Source organism: Lepidothrix coronata, unplaced genomic scaffold (assembly GCF_001604755.1).
Source record: "Lepidothrix coronata isolate B3197 unplaced genomic scaffold, Lepidothrix_coronata-1.0 Scaffold33, whole genome shotgun sequence".
Taxonomy (NCBI): Eukaryota; Metazoa; Chordata; class Aves; order Passeriformes; family Pipridae; genus Lepidothrix; species Lepidothrix coronata.
In genome coordinates this window covers 809,333-827,228 of record NW_016690213.1, presented here as the reverse complement: position 1 = coordinate 827,228, position 17,896 = coordinate 809,333, and the positions used below count along the sequence as shown (strand labels likewise).

The 17,896-nt window shown below is 42.1% G+C and overlaps 1 protein-coding gene across 1 annotated transcript; it reads left to right on the top strand.

Annotated features, from left to right (window-relative positions):
- Window positions 1–5,266: 5,266 nt before the first annotated feature.
- On the top strand, window positions 5,267–16,397 carry FLVCR1 (feline leukemia virus subgroup C cellular receptor 1). Its single transcript, XM_017811771.1, has 10 exons — window positions 5,267–5,734; window positions 8,983–9,127; window positions 9,609–9,749; window positions 10,061–10,128; window positions 10,381–10,484; window positions 11,659–11,769; window positions 12,792–12,897; window positions 13,117–13,228; window positions 13,774–13,841; window positions 15,239–16,397. The coding sequence occupies exons 1-10, from the start codon at window positions 5,267–5,269 to the stop codon at window positions 15,299–15,301; spliced, it is 1,386 nt and encodes a 461-aa protein (XP_017667260.1). The 3' UTR covers window positions 15,302–16,397.
- The last annotated feature ends 1,499 nt before the right edge of the window (window positions 16,398–17,896 follow it).

Below are 17,896 nucleotides of genomic sequence, written 5' to 3'. Positions count from 1 at the left end.
ATATCCTGCTAAAATAGTTCATTTCTAGCCCAGTTGGAACTTCAGATCTTTTGTTCTGAAATCCCTTTCTTAAACTGCTGTCGTTTTCTTGTTTAAACAACTCGTCTGGAAGACAAGTACCTGGTGGACTCCTGCCATGTAGGTTTTCTCTGCATGAAGAGGTCAATTTTTGCATTGAAAATCATAACCAAGAGTTAAATAAATAAAGTTTAATTTGTTTCATTTAGAGACTGATGTACTTGATTTGAAACATTAAAACTAGAAAAATCTGGAAGCCTTAACTGTGTGCCTGGTGTACATAAAAATTCTAGGTTTTTTTAGAAGTGTTGATATTTTGGTAACATCCTATCTCTTTGTTTCAGACTCCTAACCTTGGTCTCAAGTTTTACAAAGATGGATTGACATGTGTTTTTTGGGTGGTGGGCTTAGATAACATTTTGAGATTTGGAAAAAGGATTTAACTAGGAATTAATACCACTGAAATAACCCAGCTAGGGATATCTGAAAGTTAATTACACCCTGAAAGCAACACTGTAGCTGAGTTTCCTTTATTTTGTGAAATTCCCTGGACTGAAACAAAAAGGCTGTTTCTGAGCCTTTTTTTTTTTTTTTTTTTGTACAAAGATTCAGTACCTGCAAGATAAAATTAAAGTTTGGAAATATTATGAAAATATATTTTCTTTTGATGGAACATATCCTACAGGAGGAACAATAACACCACTACAAGTAAGGATACTGCATCTCTAACTGCCTTTTAACTTTCTCCAGCTTGGAAATTTGAGTGCTTGGCCCCTGTCTGACTTCTGGAATTTGGGTAGAAGAAAATAATTTCTATGGAGTAAATTAGTATCACCTGCTTCCCAGTGACTGCGTGATACATAACATATTTTAGCGTTTTCACAGCATTCAGGAAAACAACTTCACTAACATTTGGGTATCCATGAGCAATTTCTGGCACTAACTAATAGGAATATTCAGGAGAGCCTAAATTTTCAGTTAGAAGGTAGATTTAGAAGGGACAGCAGCAGTTTAAAGCTAAACTTATGCTGTAAACCTTGACATCAGTGTTCCATTTTTAGCTTTATAAATTGTCCATGAAATGTAGAAATCCAGGGACTCACATTTTAATGCCATAGACACTTCTCCTGGGCTAACATTCTCTTTCTGGGCAACTATGTCCTTGGCCCTGCTTCTCATACAAATGGCTATAAATCAGAAGTAATGGTTGTGAGGCTGATGAAATACAGCAGTGTCAAAAGACAGAAGATAAGTACCAAGGCGTTGCCTTGATGCTGTCAGTTTGGTTTGCCTTTTCTTTTTTTTTTGTCTAGGAAGATACTTCTGGAGATAAATGTTCCCAGGATGGAAATGTATTGGCCGCACCTCATCGAAGTCGACCTGGTTTTATTTCACTGAGACCAGTGCAGCTGTAGCAAAGGTGGATTTGCCTCCACGTTGATCTGCTGTAAATAAACTTGTTTCTTTCTGGAAAAAAAGTCTCTTCTCCTTGTGAGAGTTAGCTGTCATTGAGGTGCTCTTTCCACTACCAGACTTCACCTCTTTTTATCTACAGTTCCCTGGTGTCTAGTTATTTCTTCCATGTGGGAAGCAGATGAAGTTGTTTTGTGCTGAACCACTGGGTGGATAGAGAAGACAGATGATACTCTGTGGGCACTGTAGCAGTGAAACCCAAGGTGTGCCGGCCATTCTAGCACAGGCTGGATTCAAACCTTTCACTGAGTGTATTAGCTGGCAGCAGCTCTGCCTGCTGTATGCAGCCAAGGGTGTAACAGTAGGAAAAGAATAACAGAATCAGAGAATCACAGAATATGCTGAGTTTCAAGGGACCCAAAAGGATCACAGAGTCCAGCCCTTAGCCCTGCATAGGGCCATTTCCAAGTGTCACACTATGTGCCGGCGAGTATCATCCAAATGCTTCGTGCTGTGACCCCTTTTCTGGGAGCCTGTTCCAGCACCCAATGGGTGAAGAAAATTTTTCTACCTAGTATCTAACCTAAACCTCCCCTGACACAGCTTGGGTCCTGTCACTGATCACCACAGAGAAGAGATTAGTGTCTGCCCTTCTACTTCCCTTCATGAGGAAGTTGTAACTGCAATGAGGTCTCCCCTCAGTCTCCTCCAGGCTGAACAGAACAAGTGACCTCAGCCACTCCTCACACAGCTTCCCCTCAAGATTCGTCACCATCTTCAAAGCCCTCCTTTGGACACTCTAATAGCTTAATAACTTTCTTATATTGTGGTGCCCAGTATTGCACACAATATTCATTGTGGGGCTGCACTAGTGCAGAGCAGAGAGGGACAATCCCCTTCCTCAACTGGCTGGTGATGCTTTGCTTGATGCCCCCCAGGACACGGTTGGCCCTCCTGGCTGCCAGGGCGCTGCTGACTCATATTCCCCAGGTTCCTTTCCAACATCTCATTCCCCAGTCTGTACGTACATCTGGAGTTGCCCCATCCCAGGTGCAGAATCTGGCACTTTCCCTTGTTGAACTTCATACAATTGAGGATTGCCAGTCCTCTAATTTTTCAAGATCTCTCTGCAGGATCTCCCTGCCTTTGAGGGAGTCAACATCTCCTCTGAGTTTTGTGTCATCTGCAAACTTGCTTAGTATTCCTTCCAGTCCTGGGTCCAAGTAATTTATGAAGATATTGAAAAGCACAGGACCTAAGACAGAGCCCTGTGCAACCACACTAAAAGAATGAGAGAACAAAGCCTACTTTCCTCTGCTTTTAAGGAGTAAATGTTATCTTTGGATGAACTTCGAGGTCATCCAAAATTCAGTGGGAAAAAATGTTAAATAAAATTGGATGTAGATCAATGTTTATACCTTCTTCCAAAAGAACAAGAGTAATTTAGGAATTTAAAGCTACATTTATACAACCCAACCAAAGTGTCATGGTACTTTTCCTGACCCTAAAGCCAAGCTACAGCCTGTGCCAAGGATCATAAACAGCCACTGCTGGAAGTACTAGCAGAGACATAGTCACAGGTGCGTTTTCAGCATATAATGTATAATATGGACATATGTTCCTGAAGTGAAAGCCAGCTATTCTGTTGCTTTGATACTGTTTGTTTCAGATCCCACTACACTTCTTTCTCCTGAACTCGTGTTTGAAAAAGGCTCCATTGCTACAGTATATAGAACTTGAACTGTCAAGTCAGGCAGAGGATTTGGAAGAAATTTACCCAGCATCTGATCTTACACAGGAAAAGTAGAAATAAATCAGGCTTTTTCTTGGAATGAATGACAGAGGCAAGAAGAGCCTGAATCTGTCATGGGTAACTTTATTTTTAAAGAGCCAATTTCTAGCACATACCTCTAATCTGCAAATTCGGGATATACTTCCTGTAGTCTCTAAAAATCCATGGCGTCTGCAATCACCACTATCGTTGCTTAGCTAAGTGCTCAGGGAAAGAAAACATAGCCAAATTAATAGTTTGAAGCATGTGTTCATATTATTATTCATGCTGTAAATAAGATCAGGAACTGCGGCTTACATAGGTCAACTGATCTTGAGTAAAATACCAACTCATAATTAATGAGGGTACTTAAGACTGGTGGCTAAGCATATCTACCACACAGACAGATCTGATTAGGCTCTGACATACCCGTGAACAATGTGCGATGTGTTATTTGCTGAACACACGCCAAATGATTTCCCACAGAAACCAGTAAAATACTATTAACATTGTTAACAAAATTAAATATTTCTATATTTTCCTGTTGCTCTTTGGAGAACAATCTGTCTTTTTATTAGGGGACACTGTCTGCAGCAAGAGAATTACAAAGTGTGACAGGGGCTGCCAGACACTGCTCCTGTGCGGGCACATACTGAGTGGGGTTTGAGGGAGGATTGCTTGCTGAAGTGATATCTACCCGCCTCTGCACAAGGCCAGATGGCCAGTTTTCTGGGGTATGTGTCAAATCAAATTTCAGAGGTTGAGTGGAAACAAGGAATGTTTTGCCTGCGGCTCTGGAGGCAATGAAGGGCTGGGGTGGATGCACACACCCTGGCGATGCACTGTACTAACCACCCTCTGCTTCAGTTTGGGTCTCTGTCTCTGCCCATCCATCTCTTTTCACTCCAGCACATTTCTCTGCATCACCGTGTTGAAGAGATGAATCTTATTATGGCAGGGGATGGCCAGGGATCTTATTATGGCAGAGGAAGGCCAGGGATTTTCTCAGAACGTGCTGGGAGTGGTGTGGCCTGTGTGTCTGACACAGATGGTGCAGCAGCCGAGGCAACCTGACCTGTGCCAAGGAAGAGGAGCAAAAAAAGAGCCACAAAGCACTGGTCTGTGATCACCCAGCCTTGCCTGGGTCAGGCACACCAGACACCAAAATGGTTACAGGAAGGAAGTGATGTTGCTTGTTCCTTGGGGATGCCATGGGGATTATTTACACCACTGCTATCTCCCTATGATTCTCAGTCACCCATATGGACAACCTTTCCAAGTTCAGCTTAAAAGACTGAAAGAAGTGTGTGCGTGTACACACACACATATATATATGTACACACACACATATCACTTGGATGTTGAGATGTTGGGGTTGAAGTGGTGCAGGACAGGAGCAGGAGTGCAGGGATTGTGTGGATAGGAGCCGTGAGAAAGATGGATCAAGAAAATGGGAGCAGAGGTGTGAACAAAATAAATACCTCTATGTATATATGTATATATATATAAATATATAGATAGATGTGTATATACATGTGTGCCTATATATATAGACATAGAGAGAGATACAGATATATATACATACATACACACTACCGACAGCCTCCCAGCAATCAGGGCTGCAGTACTAGCTTTCTAAGATCACCTCTGCCACAGCAGTGTCGCCCCGCCCGGCGAAACCCGCCCGTGCTCGGGGCCGCCCCCCGCCCCGCCCGCCCTGCCGAGCTGCGGGGCCCGGCCCCGGGGCGGGGCGGCGGCGCCGACGGCGTGGGCTCGGCAGCCGAGCGGAATCGGAGCCAGGTGACCTTGGCCGACAGAGCCGGACTGCGCCCGCCGCCGCCGCCGCTGCTCCCGGGGAAGCTGGGTGGGGAGACGGCCGAGATGGTGGAGGACGGCGGCGAGGAGGAGGCGGAGGGGGAGAGCGGGGAGATGCCGGCAGCCACCGCCGCGCCCCCGCTGCCGCGCTGCAATGGCTTCCTGCCCGGCAAGGAGGCGGCGGACGGCGGGCGGGCGGCCCCGGCGGACGGCGAGGAGCAGCCCGCAGCCCCGGCAGCGGCCGAGGCGATGCTGCCGACGGGCGGCGGGCGGGTGGAGACGCGCCTGTCGCGGCGGCGGCTGGTGGTTCTGGCCGTCTTCAGCTGCTACTCGCTGGTCAACGCCTTCCAGTGGATCCAGTACAGCATCCTCAGCAACGTCTTCGCCGTCTTCTATGGCGTCTCGTTCACGCAGATCGACTGGCTCTCCATGGTCTACATGGTGGCCTACGTGCCGCTGATCCTGCCGGCCACCTGGCTGCTGGATGCCCGAGGTCTGCGTCTCACCGCCCTCCTGGGCTCGGGGCTCAACGCGCTGGGCGCCTGGCTCAAATGCGGCAGCCTGGCCCCCCAGCGCTACCCCCTAACCCTGGCCGCACAGGCCGTCTGTGCCATCGCCCAGGTCTTCATCCTGGGGCTGCCGTCGCGCATCGCCTCCGTCTGGTTCGGCCCCACCGAGGTCTCCACCGCCTGCGCCGTGGCTGTGCTGGGAAACCAGGTAGGGGCGGAGGGGAGCAAGGGCGGCTTTGGAGAAGTGGGCTTCCTTGGAGTTTGGCATTGAGTTAAAAATAAGGTGCTTAAGTGGGAAAAGGTATTCTCCAGGAAGCGGTTATGGGGCGACATTGGAGAGTGGAAAGGTGAGGGAGTGGGGACAAGTGTGCGGTGATGCTGCGCCGCGCCCTGCCCTGCCCGGGCAGCCTCGCTGTGCCGGACCCCGGCCGTGTGGCAGCGTGTAGCAGCTCACACGCTTCCACATCAGCTGCCGGGAGTACACCAGTCAAGACCCTTTTCAGAAGTGGTCTTATTCCACTTTCTCTTCCTCTTGCATTTTGACATTTGGATTCATATGACTGAATCCACCTCCAGTTTGAGGGGTGTGAAGTACGTGAACTTTCATGAAGAGCCCCAGCACCAACATATATTAGTTTCTGCTTTTTAAAATATGGCCTCTAATTGCCAGGTGCCAGTAGTCAATACCCTGGTGGCTCGTGAAGTTTTCTGTTACGCTGTGATAGTTCACATCACTGTGGGGAGCTGATAACTGAGTCCTGGATTTCCTCAAGCTCCCTGGTCCTGGCCAGTTTCAGAGAGCTGGAACAGGTGCATCTGAAAGCACAGGTGCAGGTATGATACTTGGTTTTTTTCCTCCTATAGCCTTGTTCTCACACTGTGCCACTGTCCCTGCTTTTTTTTTTTTTTTTTTTTTTTGGTGGCAAAATATTGCTAAGATTCCAATCAGAGTCACTGGTGCAGGCTGAGGTCCTAGGTAGAGTTTGATTAAGGTAGTGGGGGATTTCTTTTTTCTCATGTGAGTCTAATGATTTTATGCTTGTGCACTTTGAATTATTGCAATGGTACCTTTAATGTTACGTATTTACGGTTAGGGTTGCTCATTAGCTTATACCTGTCTGTTTGCAGTTTTTTCAAAACAATGGTTTTTTGCATTCAGGTCTTTCAGTGTACAAGTCAACTATTCACTTTGGACTGAAGATTTCAGGCGTTGTTGGTTGTTTCAGCAGCTGAGCAAAAATTTTGGATCTACATCCTGGAATTAAGTTAAAGGTTTCTTTGGCAGTTAAATTTCCACTCTTCCAAACATGCACCAGTCCTCTCAAGTACCAAGGAGTTACTGGGTTTTCAGTTCTGCAGTACAGTGCCAAGGATCCAACTTGAAGTCTGAACCTGATGCTTTGTTTGGATGCTGAGATGAGGGGGTCAAAGTGGTGCAGGACAGGAGTAGGAGAGCCGGGATTGTGTGCATAGGAACCACGAGAAAGATGGACAAGGGAAACGGGAACAGAATGTGAACAAAATAAGTCATAGTTATTTCTGGGGCATATTCCCCTCCAGAAGGTAGAACTGATCTCAGTGTGCCGAAGTGCTTGCTGGTCCTCTGCCAGGGAAAAACCTGTGACATGCACTGACAAGGTGTGTTTCATCTCCCTCCAGCAGTCCTGTGCAGAGGACAGTGGCTTATTCTGTGGCTGTGCCATACACTGCTACCTCAGAGCTCTGTGCTACAGAGGTCTGAAGATCCTGGTCCTGCTTGTGATGCATGAAGTCTGATATGGTGTCAAACAAGGAAATTTCTCTGTTCTCAGTTTTTGCTTTCTTAAAAAACAAACGCCAAAACCAAACTAAAAATTCCCCCCCTCCCCGCCCAAACCCTCAAAAGCTAGATTGAAAGAGTGAGATGGCAAATCAGAAATTAGAAATAATGTTGTCTGTACATTCTACTGCAGTTCACTTCTTTATACACATTCTGTTAGGGTCTCAGTGTATTTATTTAATTGCACAAGGCGAACTATGTAACAGAACATTTTGCTATAATCCACTGTGCTGTTGGTCATCCGATTTCTTTTCAGAAACTTTTTATAACTTCAGAGCTGCAGGAAACAGGGCTGGGACTGCAGGCAGGGGAGGGACAGGGTAGTTATGAAAAATCAGATTGTACCCATTACCTCTTTAGATGCTGATCATTTGCAGTTCAGCGCAAATCACTGGGAACGCAGCGATGTACCCGCCAAGGATTGTTAGGAGTGCCAGATTGCCTCAAGTATTTAGCATCTTAAGCAAGGCATGCCAAAGTCATTGGAATGCTTGATCCTTCTGGCCTTAACCTCTCTAGATGTAAATGGTGAAAAATGGCATCATTCCACTTTGTTGGAATATTGTGGGTGCTGTATTGGCTCCTACTGGGGGAGAAAAAAACATACCTTGAGGAAAAAAAAGTGTGTACTGCGTTCAGGTTTGTAGAGTTATATACTGAAGGGTGAGGACAAAAAGACACAGTCTTTATGTGACCACTGGATACTGTGTAAATCCGATGGTCTGTGGGGGGAAAAAAAAAAAGTAGCAAACCACACATCAGGATATGCACGAAGGATGCTTTGTAAGCACTGTGGCACACCTTAAATGTACTTTCTAAGTGTTAGACTTGCTACTCCAACAGTCTTTTGTGCCCTTTTTTTTTGTTTTATTTTACCTAAAATAGATGCAGGTTCTTTAGTTACAAAATAAATGTTCTAGCACTTTAAAAAGCAGTTTAGTTTTGGAGGAGCAGAAGAGAGAAATTGGAGAGTAGTCCAAGACGGTTGTTTCTTCATGTTTTAAAATGCTTTATATATATACCCAAAATTTCAGTCCTTGTTTTTTTGTCTCTTTAATACAAAATCAGTTGTTATGTTGGAATTTACTCCAGATACAAATCAGATACTAGTTCATTCTGTGATTTTTCTTTAGGATTTTGTGTTTCTTAAAAAGGATGTTCCTTTTCTCTTGCTCTTCTCAGCTCAATCAGTAAACATTGCGTGTCAGTCTTTGTTACTATGGCGGCAGGAATGTGACATCAAATGGAGAAGAGCATTTCTACAAAAGTAGCTTCAGTCTTCTGTCAACTCCAGCCCTTCAGCTGCAGGATGACTGATACAAATTTATGTGCATACACAGTGTTTTTCTGTGAAAGATTCTTAGATATGTGCTATTGTAGTATAGATATACACGAGGTGTAGTATCGGAATCTAATTTAGAAATGAAAAGGTTAAAACCTGAGTTATGGAAGCTCGGATTGTAAAACATCATCAAGAGAAAATGGCTCAGAAGTATGATACCAAAGGAACACTTTTCCTTGATAGTTTTATTAATACTTATTATGATAGAAATTCTAAATTCTACCTGGTAAGACTTTTCACTTCTGTTAATTTCCCTATGAACATAAAAATTATTTTTGGTTTTCTTGCTTTACAGCTTGGCACTGCAATTGGGTTTTTATTGCCACCTGTTCTGGTTCCAAATACACCTAATGATATTGATCTTATGGCACATAACATCAGCATCATGTTCTATGGAACAGCAATAGTGTCCACACTTTTGTTCTTCTTAACAGGAGTTGGTAAGTGTTTCATTCCTGGAATTTAAATGCTGACCATAGGGAGTGTTAACAACATCTCACTTAAAGCATGTGACTGTTCAAAGTATTTGAGGTTACATTTTCTCCAGTTTATTTGTGCACACTCACCTGTTGTGCCAGAGTTAAGCAACAACCACTTCACTGTATGTCGTGCTTCACATGGGGTGACGTCTTTCAGAATATTTAGTTATCTTATTTTTTTTGCTACAAGGACATTATGATATAATGTGAATTCCCCCTGTTAATCTAAAAGTTCAGATTGTTGGTAGCAATCAGATGTGACTTGTGGCTGTGACTTGATCCTTTAATGACAAAATCTAGAATATTTTTTAGGGAAGTCTTAGAATCACAGGTCAGTCTTCTGAAAATCATCATGCTGAAACACTTAAAAAACAAAAACAAAAAAACCCCACATTAGTTTGGTAAAGATAAATCCAAATTGTTTTTATTTCTTTTTCCCCAGTGTTTGAAGAAAAGCCCAAATATCCTCCTAGTCACTCTCAAGCAGTCCTGCAAACCAAACCTCCTGAGGATTATTCCTACAAGCAGTCCATTACTAACTTGTTCAAAAATACTCCATTTCTACTTTTGCTGATCAGTTATGGTAAGTGGTGCTGCCCGGCTGTAGTCTGGCAGAACAGTTCAAATGTGTGCTGAAAGCACACTGAGTTTTAGTTGTGATGGTGGTTTTTTACAGGGGAGGGAGTATCAAACTTTTATTTATTCAGCTGCCGGTTCTGGAAAATCTTGCAGGATGCAAAATACCATTTATAGGTCCAGCGAAGAGATTTCACCTGGCAAATAAAAGGTTTTACCTCTGATGTGGGTCTTAAATGTCAGAAGAATATTTCTTTAGGGTAGCAGATCTGCTTGGCTACCCCTGGAATGACTGAAGTATTTATTTTGGTACTGCAGGTATTATGACTGGGACATTTTATTCTGTCTCCACGTTATTAAACCAGATGATAGTAACTCATTATGAGGTAAGTTTCTCATATCTTCTTTGTCTTTTTGTTTTTTTCACTGTACATTTGCAGAGGTGATGTTTGTTATTATGTAGGTGCTATGTGTGCTCAGATGTTTGGTGTCCTTTATACATCTCTACAGTTTCTTGTACCGTACTGCTATGGGAGTCGTAGAAATGTTTGTTTGCACTTTTGACTGCCATGAGGTCTGAACTTGACTCTGAGTGGAAGCAAGTTATTAATGAGCACCATATAAATATTTGTTGAAAGGGAGAAGAAGTGAACGCTGGGAGAATTGGCTTGACACTGGTGGTGGCAGGAATGGTGGGTTCGATTATTTGTGGTTTGTGGCTGGATTACACTAAAACATACAAGTAAGTGTGGGTAGGCATGTCTGGGGTCAGGGGTAGGAGAGTGTTGCAATTGCATTCGAAAAATACTGCAATGTAAGGGCTGAAATGAACTGATGATAAAATGCAGTTCATCCCTGATCTTTTAGTGACCTTGATAGACACGAGTTTCTGAGGCTACAGTGAAAACTTGAGGCTTTTATTGGTTCTTGGCCAAAAGAAATGAGGGAGAGGAATGCAAAGATGCAAAGGGGTTTTCCATCTACCCCTGTCTCTTCAGGAGTATAAGGCTAACGAGGAAAGCACTGTAAGTCCTACATACAATGGCCAGGTGGCCCAGGGGGCTTCTTCTCCTAGGAAAGCATAAAGGCTTAAAGCCTACTCTGCATTGTTTTGCAAGATGGACAGGTGATGGATTCTCAATTTTTTTATACTGCTCCTGGTCCCATTAGTAAGCATAACATCAGCTTTAATTCAGGAGGTGACCATGGAGCTGAACTCTGTTCAGCTAGGAGGCTAGGAGCTCCCAGGTGCAACACCCAAGGCCCCCAGCAGCAAGCACTGGCCTGGAGCACTGTTTGTGATGGAGTAGTTCTCCCCTGTGACTCATAGCACATTATGTGCAAGAGCTCTAGAAACCTAATGGATGTTAATGCTGTAGATTGGCTTTGTTTCTGTGTGTGTTTTGGCTTATAAATATGTGCTTTAAGAATTTGGATGACATCCCTTATTCCAGATTTAAAATAAATAGAACATTATAATGAGATTTGTTTGACTTTCCTCTTAGTGGGCTGACTTTTATTTTTAAGAGTGTTCAGTTTGGCTGCTCCTGTGTTGATGTGTCGTGTAAAGGGCAGCACTGAAGAATGGTTGAGAGGTACAACATAGCAGAGAACTTAAAATAGTCTTGAGGTAGTAGTATCTGCTGTGATTGTCCACTCTGAGAGTCTGAGTACTGAATGTCTTGAGCCTTGAGTGAAGCAGCCATATAACCAAGGCACTGAAGAGGTCAGGAAGGAATATATTCTCATTGCATGCTATGTTTGAGTCAGAATTGGATGAAGCAAATTTTATAGCTTTGGAATGTCTGTTGTTAGAGAGTAAGTAATGTTTATGTTGCTCTTCCATGCTTCAGTAATGTACTATGACCTTCTGTTAAGAATGTTAACTTTTTTTTTTTTTTTTGGTTGGGTTGCAGGCAAACTACTTTGATTGTTTACATTCTCTCTTTCATTGGGTTGTTGGTATTTACCTTCACCCTGGACCTCGGATACCTTATAGTAGTGTTCGTGACTGGAGGAGTACTTGGGTGAGCAATTAAAGAGCATTAGAAGACTTACTTTTGTTCAGAAACAGTATTTAACTGTTTTAATTAGATGATTCTACTGTGTATTCTGTCACCATGGTCTCAACCTACGCCTATAGCTCACAGTACAGGTAGGGTTTACTAGGATTTCACCTTCCGTTAAATCACAATAAATCTAAAGTAACTCACTTTTGAGTAAATTTCATTTAACATTTTTATGGACCTAAGTCTCTATACGGTCAGTTCATTTGGCTGCAATTCAAAAAGCTGTCTGCAGTAAAGTTGCAGCTTCCTGTTGACCAGTGGAGAAGTGATTAGAATATGAGCAAATCTAGAAAGACTGACTTCTTTGCATTTTGATTAATCTCTGCTTTGATAGCCCAAGCAACATGCTGGTTACTTTGATCACTCAGAAGAGCATGAGCTCTCCTCATAGATACACGGTCTAAAAGCCTCAAAAGGTGCTGTATTTAGACACAGCAGACCAGGTAAAGCCAGAAATGTCTCAACACAACCTCAACTGGATTAAGCCCCTTCTCTTCCTGTCATCTGTCAGTCCCCTCAGTTTATTCCATAGCAGCTTCTAGCAGATGTTCCAGTGTACAGCCTCACTCCCTACTGATAGTCTCTCTTTGTCCTTCAGCATGGATATCTGTGCTGATCAAATGATGATGATTCTGTATGTCTTTCATTTGAGAGGAATTGGCTTCAATTATGGAGAGGCTTGTGGACTGGTCAGAAAAGGTTGTTTCGTATGTATGGAGTGGAATGCAGGTGGTTATGGGAGATAGGACAAATATGTTAAAACATCTTTGTCCTAAAGAGAGAGAGATGCTTGGCTAAAATTCTTGAATGTTGTTGAGGGAATGAAGGAAACAAAAGAATTATTGAATTATGTTGTCATGAAAACATGACAGTTCAGAGTACCAGCTAATTCCTAATACCCAATGTGTATGTTAGATTTTCTTAGCTGTAGTAATAGATGAAGGCTACACCTGCCATCCTTTTACTCTTCTCTTCAACAGGTTCTTCATGACTGGCTATCTTCCACTTGGGTTTGAATTTGCTGTGGAAATTACATACCCAGAGTCTGAAGGCACTTCCTCAGGTCTCCTTAATGCATCAGCACAGGTTGTATCATTTTATTTCTTCAAGCAAAGTAATTTTGGGAAGACCACTATGTTCAGGTCTAGGAAGGCTTTCTTAGACTTGGCTACTAAGTTTCTGTTGTGTTGCTGTAGCCCTTGTTTTTTGTAATTTGGTTTCCATAAGATGTGACCTGGAACTTTTAAAGGTAAAGTGATGACATTTTTCTGTGTGATCCTGACGAACTGACTTGTTTGTTTATAGATATTTGGAATTCTCTTTACACTTGTTCAAGGAAAACTCACAACAGACTACAGTCCTCGTGCAGGAAACCTCTTTCTTTGTGCTTGGATTTTTGTGGGCATTATCTTAACAGGTAATTAATTAGAAATACAAGTAAAGTTTACTCTTTAATGTAAAAATGTGGAGGTTTTAAGGATGATGTTGCTAATATAGCAACAGCCATTTGGCATCCATTTCTTGGGTCATGCCTTGAATTTGAGACATAGATATCTATCTCCTGAGTAGGATGGTAAACGGAAAGAAATGCATAAATGGAGGCAGTTTGCAGTTTTCCAAATGTAAGAAACTGCTGATGTGTTCCAGAACTGTACCAGTGACTTACGCATGTTGATACTTCCAAATGTGCTGAAAGTGCTAAAACTATCAAGCTTTGCTTTAAGTACTTGTGCTTTAAAAGCTTTTATTGTCATTTTCTGCTTTGTATGCTTTGTGGGGAGCAAGTTCAAATGGGCAATGAGTTCCAGTCACAAAAGAGTGAATACAGGTATTTTGAAAATGTGCTGAAAACAGCTTTCATGTCCTTGCACTGTGCAATCATTTCCCTTGACATGCATGTCATTGCAAAGTTGTGAACCAGCTTTCTTTTTTCGTTTTTTTTTTTTTGTTTGTTTGTTTCAGCCTTAATAAAATCAGATTTGCGAAGACACAATGTGAATTCAGGGATTATGAATTTGGATGTTAAAGCTGTAAGTGGTGACTCTGTGATTGTATTCCCTACTTGAATGCTTGGCTTCTATTAGCATAACAATGTTAACTGCAAAAGAGTAAATACAAAATCTTATGACTGTTTCCATGCTGTTTTGGAAAAACAGAGCCACATGGGATGCTGCCCTCAGATATCTGTTTTTCCCCTTAGTTCCCATGAAAAAACCCTAAAGTACCTTCTGCTCCCAGATTTTCCTGAATTTTAAGTGGCTAATATTAATATTTGATTTTATTGCTTGAATCTTGCTTTTTCATATTTGCAGGTGCCATTGTAAATTGTGAAGCCTTTTTGTGTATTGAGTTATGAGGCCATCCTATAGACTACGCATTTTATTTAAAATATCTGCAGTCCCTTCAAGTGAAGTCAGTCTGCTGAATAGAAGCCATGCTGCAGTTTCTGTACTGTGCTGCATAAAGAGCTGGGTTGTTCTTATGCTAAGCACCCTCTCAATTTAAATGAAGTGAGCATAGCCCTTTCGCTGTTCATGAGGTTCCAAGACCACGTTTCAGCAACTTTTCCAAATTACCACAGTTATTAGTAGAAATAAAGTTTTCACCGAAAGCTTTTTTCAGTGGATCAAAACATGAGACAGCTTTTTAGATTCAGATATTGCAAGATCCTCTGTCGTACTTCTTTTTATGTGTAGGTGTCTTGCATGTACAGCAGCTTTTGATCATCTGTGATCAACTGCACACAGTTAGTATCTGCAGGAGGTTCAGAAACTTCCAAACTGGTGCTGTATGAGCTAACTTGAACCTGAAACCTGTGCAGCTGTGTGTGCAAAGTGTGGCATCCTATGGGTTTGCCGGCCTGAGTTGGGGCTGTCTTGGGGCTTATATGCTGCTTAAAGGCAGTGGCCCATGACTCGTCTGATTTCTGTTATCACCTTCCTAATTAGCCTAGGTTGTCACACAACTTCATTTATATTAGCCAAGATATAAGAAAAGTTGGAGTCTTTGCCCTGGTATTACCATAAATAATTGAAAGCTGTCTGTGTTAATAATGAACAATAGCACTTTGATGCCAAACCTTGATCATCAAGATTCTACAGTGTTTAAATGTAATGGAGAAAAAAACTGGAAGTTAATCCATATGTGCCAAACATCTATATGCTGTAAATCCATGCTTTAGATTTATACTAAGAAACTAAATTCTAAGGGGTTTTTTGTTTTTTTTGTTTGTTTTGGTTTTTTTAGGGGAGAGAGAGAAGGGAAAATAGGGCTTTCTATAATTGCTTAATTGGTCTAATTGACTAGATATACTACTAGAGTCTAACTTAACAATTAACTAAGAATACTGAGGTTGGGAATAGTTCTGCTGCATAACAGCCTAATTCCTGTTGTGTTTGTGTTTTTTTTTTTTTATCTCTCTCCCCAGGTACCAGTTGACAGTCCTGTAGAACCTGAAAGCACTACGTTAAAAATTCAGTCAACTTTATAAAGCTGAAGGAAGGTGACTTAGAAACGCACAAGTTTGGTTGGATATGGAACAGTATGAACTAGTATAATCACTGGATTTGTGTGTATGAGTAGTAAAATGTGTTTGTTGATATTGGTGGTAGATGTGTGGTGGAAGCTATGAAGATGCTCAGTTCATTTTGCCCACGATGCAAACAATTCATCTTTGTATGGAATATTTATTTTAACGGTTTTCAAGTTTTGCAGTTTCACTAGTAAAGAACCGTGTGAACACTCTCCACACTAGGGAGACATGTACGTTCAGGATGCATACTTGACAAAATCTGGAATCCTGAAGTACAATTGTCATGATTGGAAGTATCTAATCTTCTCTTCTTGCTCAGTCTTTGCTGGTGCGTTTGAAAAGTCAGAGAGTAGGGAGCTGCACAGCAGGAGGATGTTCACGAGTTCCTTTTTTATTTTAAATGTATCTGTATTTTAATATAAGCCAATGATTCCTTCTGGGAAACTGATAGCACAATACTGAAAACGAGAGATGACGTGTATGTTTCATACTGGCATCTGACATTTCTTTTGCCTTGAAACTTCTTGATAGGTATCAGAAGGCAGATAAGAGAGAACACTGTCTCATACGTTCATTGTAACATTTTTGGGGAGGTTTAAAGAGTTTCCCACTAGATAAATTGAAGAAAAAACATTTCTTATTAAATATAGTAAAAAGGAGGAGAAAGGCCTTTGATATCTCTGTTGTGAAGTACAGGCAATAAGGAACACTACCACATAGATTTCCTCCATGGAATATTTTGAGTGCTTTCTCAGTTAAAGCGAGAAGAGTACGTGTTTACAAAGAGCTGGTGCCTTTACTTTGTAAAGATCTTTGCCTCATCTTGAGTTTAATCAGTGCTGCTGAAGAAATTCCATTTTGTCTGTTAAACTTTCTCTGAATATATGTGGAATATCAGAAAATGTTTTCTATCCTTTTTTTGCATTTATTTTTCTTTGTTATGAATTGTATCACTTGTCTCGTGAAATTTTTGTGCTTGTATAACTTAAATCATGTCTTTTGCAGTTTGTTAAAAGCTGTAAGGATGACTGAAATGAAAATAGTGATATTTTCACTTTGCCTGATCAACTATTTGCTTTTATACATACATCTTAGCTACAAAATGAGCAGACTGTTAACATTCACTTTGTGATCACATTTATCTGAATTTGGGATGTGGGTTTTTCACTGTAGGGCTTCTGAAAAGTTTCTCCTTTACCTTGTGCTTTACCTACACACCTACAGAACTGATAGCACTACAGTAATACTGAGGTCCTACTATTACTGGAAGAGTCAGACCTGAGCTAGCGGACTTTTTGCAAACATTTAAGTTTTAGCAGTTTGTAAGCTGAGCCTGCAGATTCAGTGCCATCAATGATGCTGTCTCTTTAAATTCCCACAGATGTAGTGCCATCCAGAAGGTAGAATAGAATCCTACTCGAAGTTTTCCATGGATTGTTACAGTTGAGTATGGGGAACTGTTTAACTCTGTGCTGGTTTCAGCTGGGGTAGAGTTAATTTTCTTCACAGTGGCTAGTTATGGGGCCGTGTTTTGGATTTGTGCTGAACACAGGGTTGATAGTATAGAGATGTTTTTGTTATTGCTGAGCAGGGCTTGCACAGAGCCAAGGCCTTTTCTGCTTTTTGTGCTGCCACGCTGGCAAGGGAGTTGGGAATGCATGGGAGTGTGCGAGGAGACACAGCCATGACAGGTGCCTCAAACTGACCAAAGGGATATTCCAGACCCTATGACATCATACTCAGTATATAAAGTGTGGGGAAGAAGGAGGAAGTGGGGGCATGTTTGGGGTCGTGACATTTGTCTTCTCAAGTCACTGTTACATGTGACAAGGACCTGCTTTCCTGGGAATGGCTGAACATCTGCCTGTGGGAAGCAGTTAATTAATTCCTTGTTTTCCTTTGCTTGTGTGCATGGCTTTTGCTTTCCCTATTAAACTGTCTTTATCTCAACCCATGAGTTTTCCAGCTTTTACCCTCCTGATTCTCTCCCCTGTCTTGCTGGTGGGGGAGTGAGTGGGTGGCTGTGTGGGGCTTGGCTGCTGGGGTTAAACCACGCCAAACTCCAAGATAGCCTTTCAGTACAATAAGTATCATGAGATGCTTTTCTTTTCCTTGTTTCACTGTAGACTTGGAGAATCCTTTTGTATGAAAAGGATCCTGAAAACTTATGTTTCTAAACTTAGCCTCTAAACTTGGTGATCTTGATTTAAACATTTTATATGGGAAGACCTATCGGAGTAAGCTAAGCGTGCTTGGAACACTTGCCAAATAGGGTCCATGTGTCTTTGCCAGGTCAAGTGCTAGCAGGCCTTGCTGGTCCTAGAGAGGTGAGCTCAAGAATAGTCTGCTATGGAGGTAGCTGAATATAGGAAAAGTAACTCCTGGATACTGAAATGGCAGGCAAGGGTATAGGAGTGGAAGTAGAGATGCTTTCGTTATGTCAGTTCTTTACATTTAGTGACTTGCAGTGGTATAAACTGCCCCATCAAGGGATGTACACGTTTTCAGCCTGAGTGAGAAAAGTGAAAGTTTCTCCCTTCTGATATATGTGGG

Excerpts from the sequence above, each read along its gene's own strand:
- FLVCR1 (XM_017811771.1), top strand. The coding sequence starts at position 5,267 with ATGCTGCCGACGGGCGGCGGGCGGGTGGAGACGCGCCTGTCGCGGCGG. Across the intron at positions 10,129-10,380 it reads TGATAGTAACTCATTATGAG|GGAGAAGAAGTGAACGCTGG; the intron begins GTAAGTTTCTCA and ends ATTTGTTGAAAG. Across the intron at positions 13,229-13,773 it reads TGTGGGCATTATCTTAACAG|CCTTAATAAAATCAGATTTG; the intron begins GTAATTAATTAG and ends TGTTTGTTTCAG.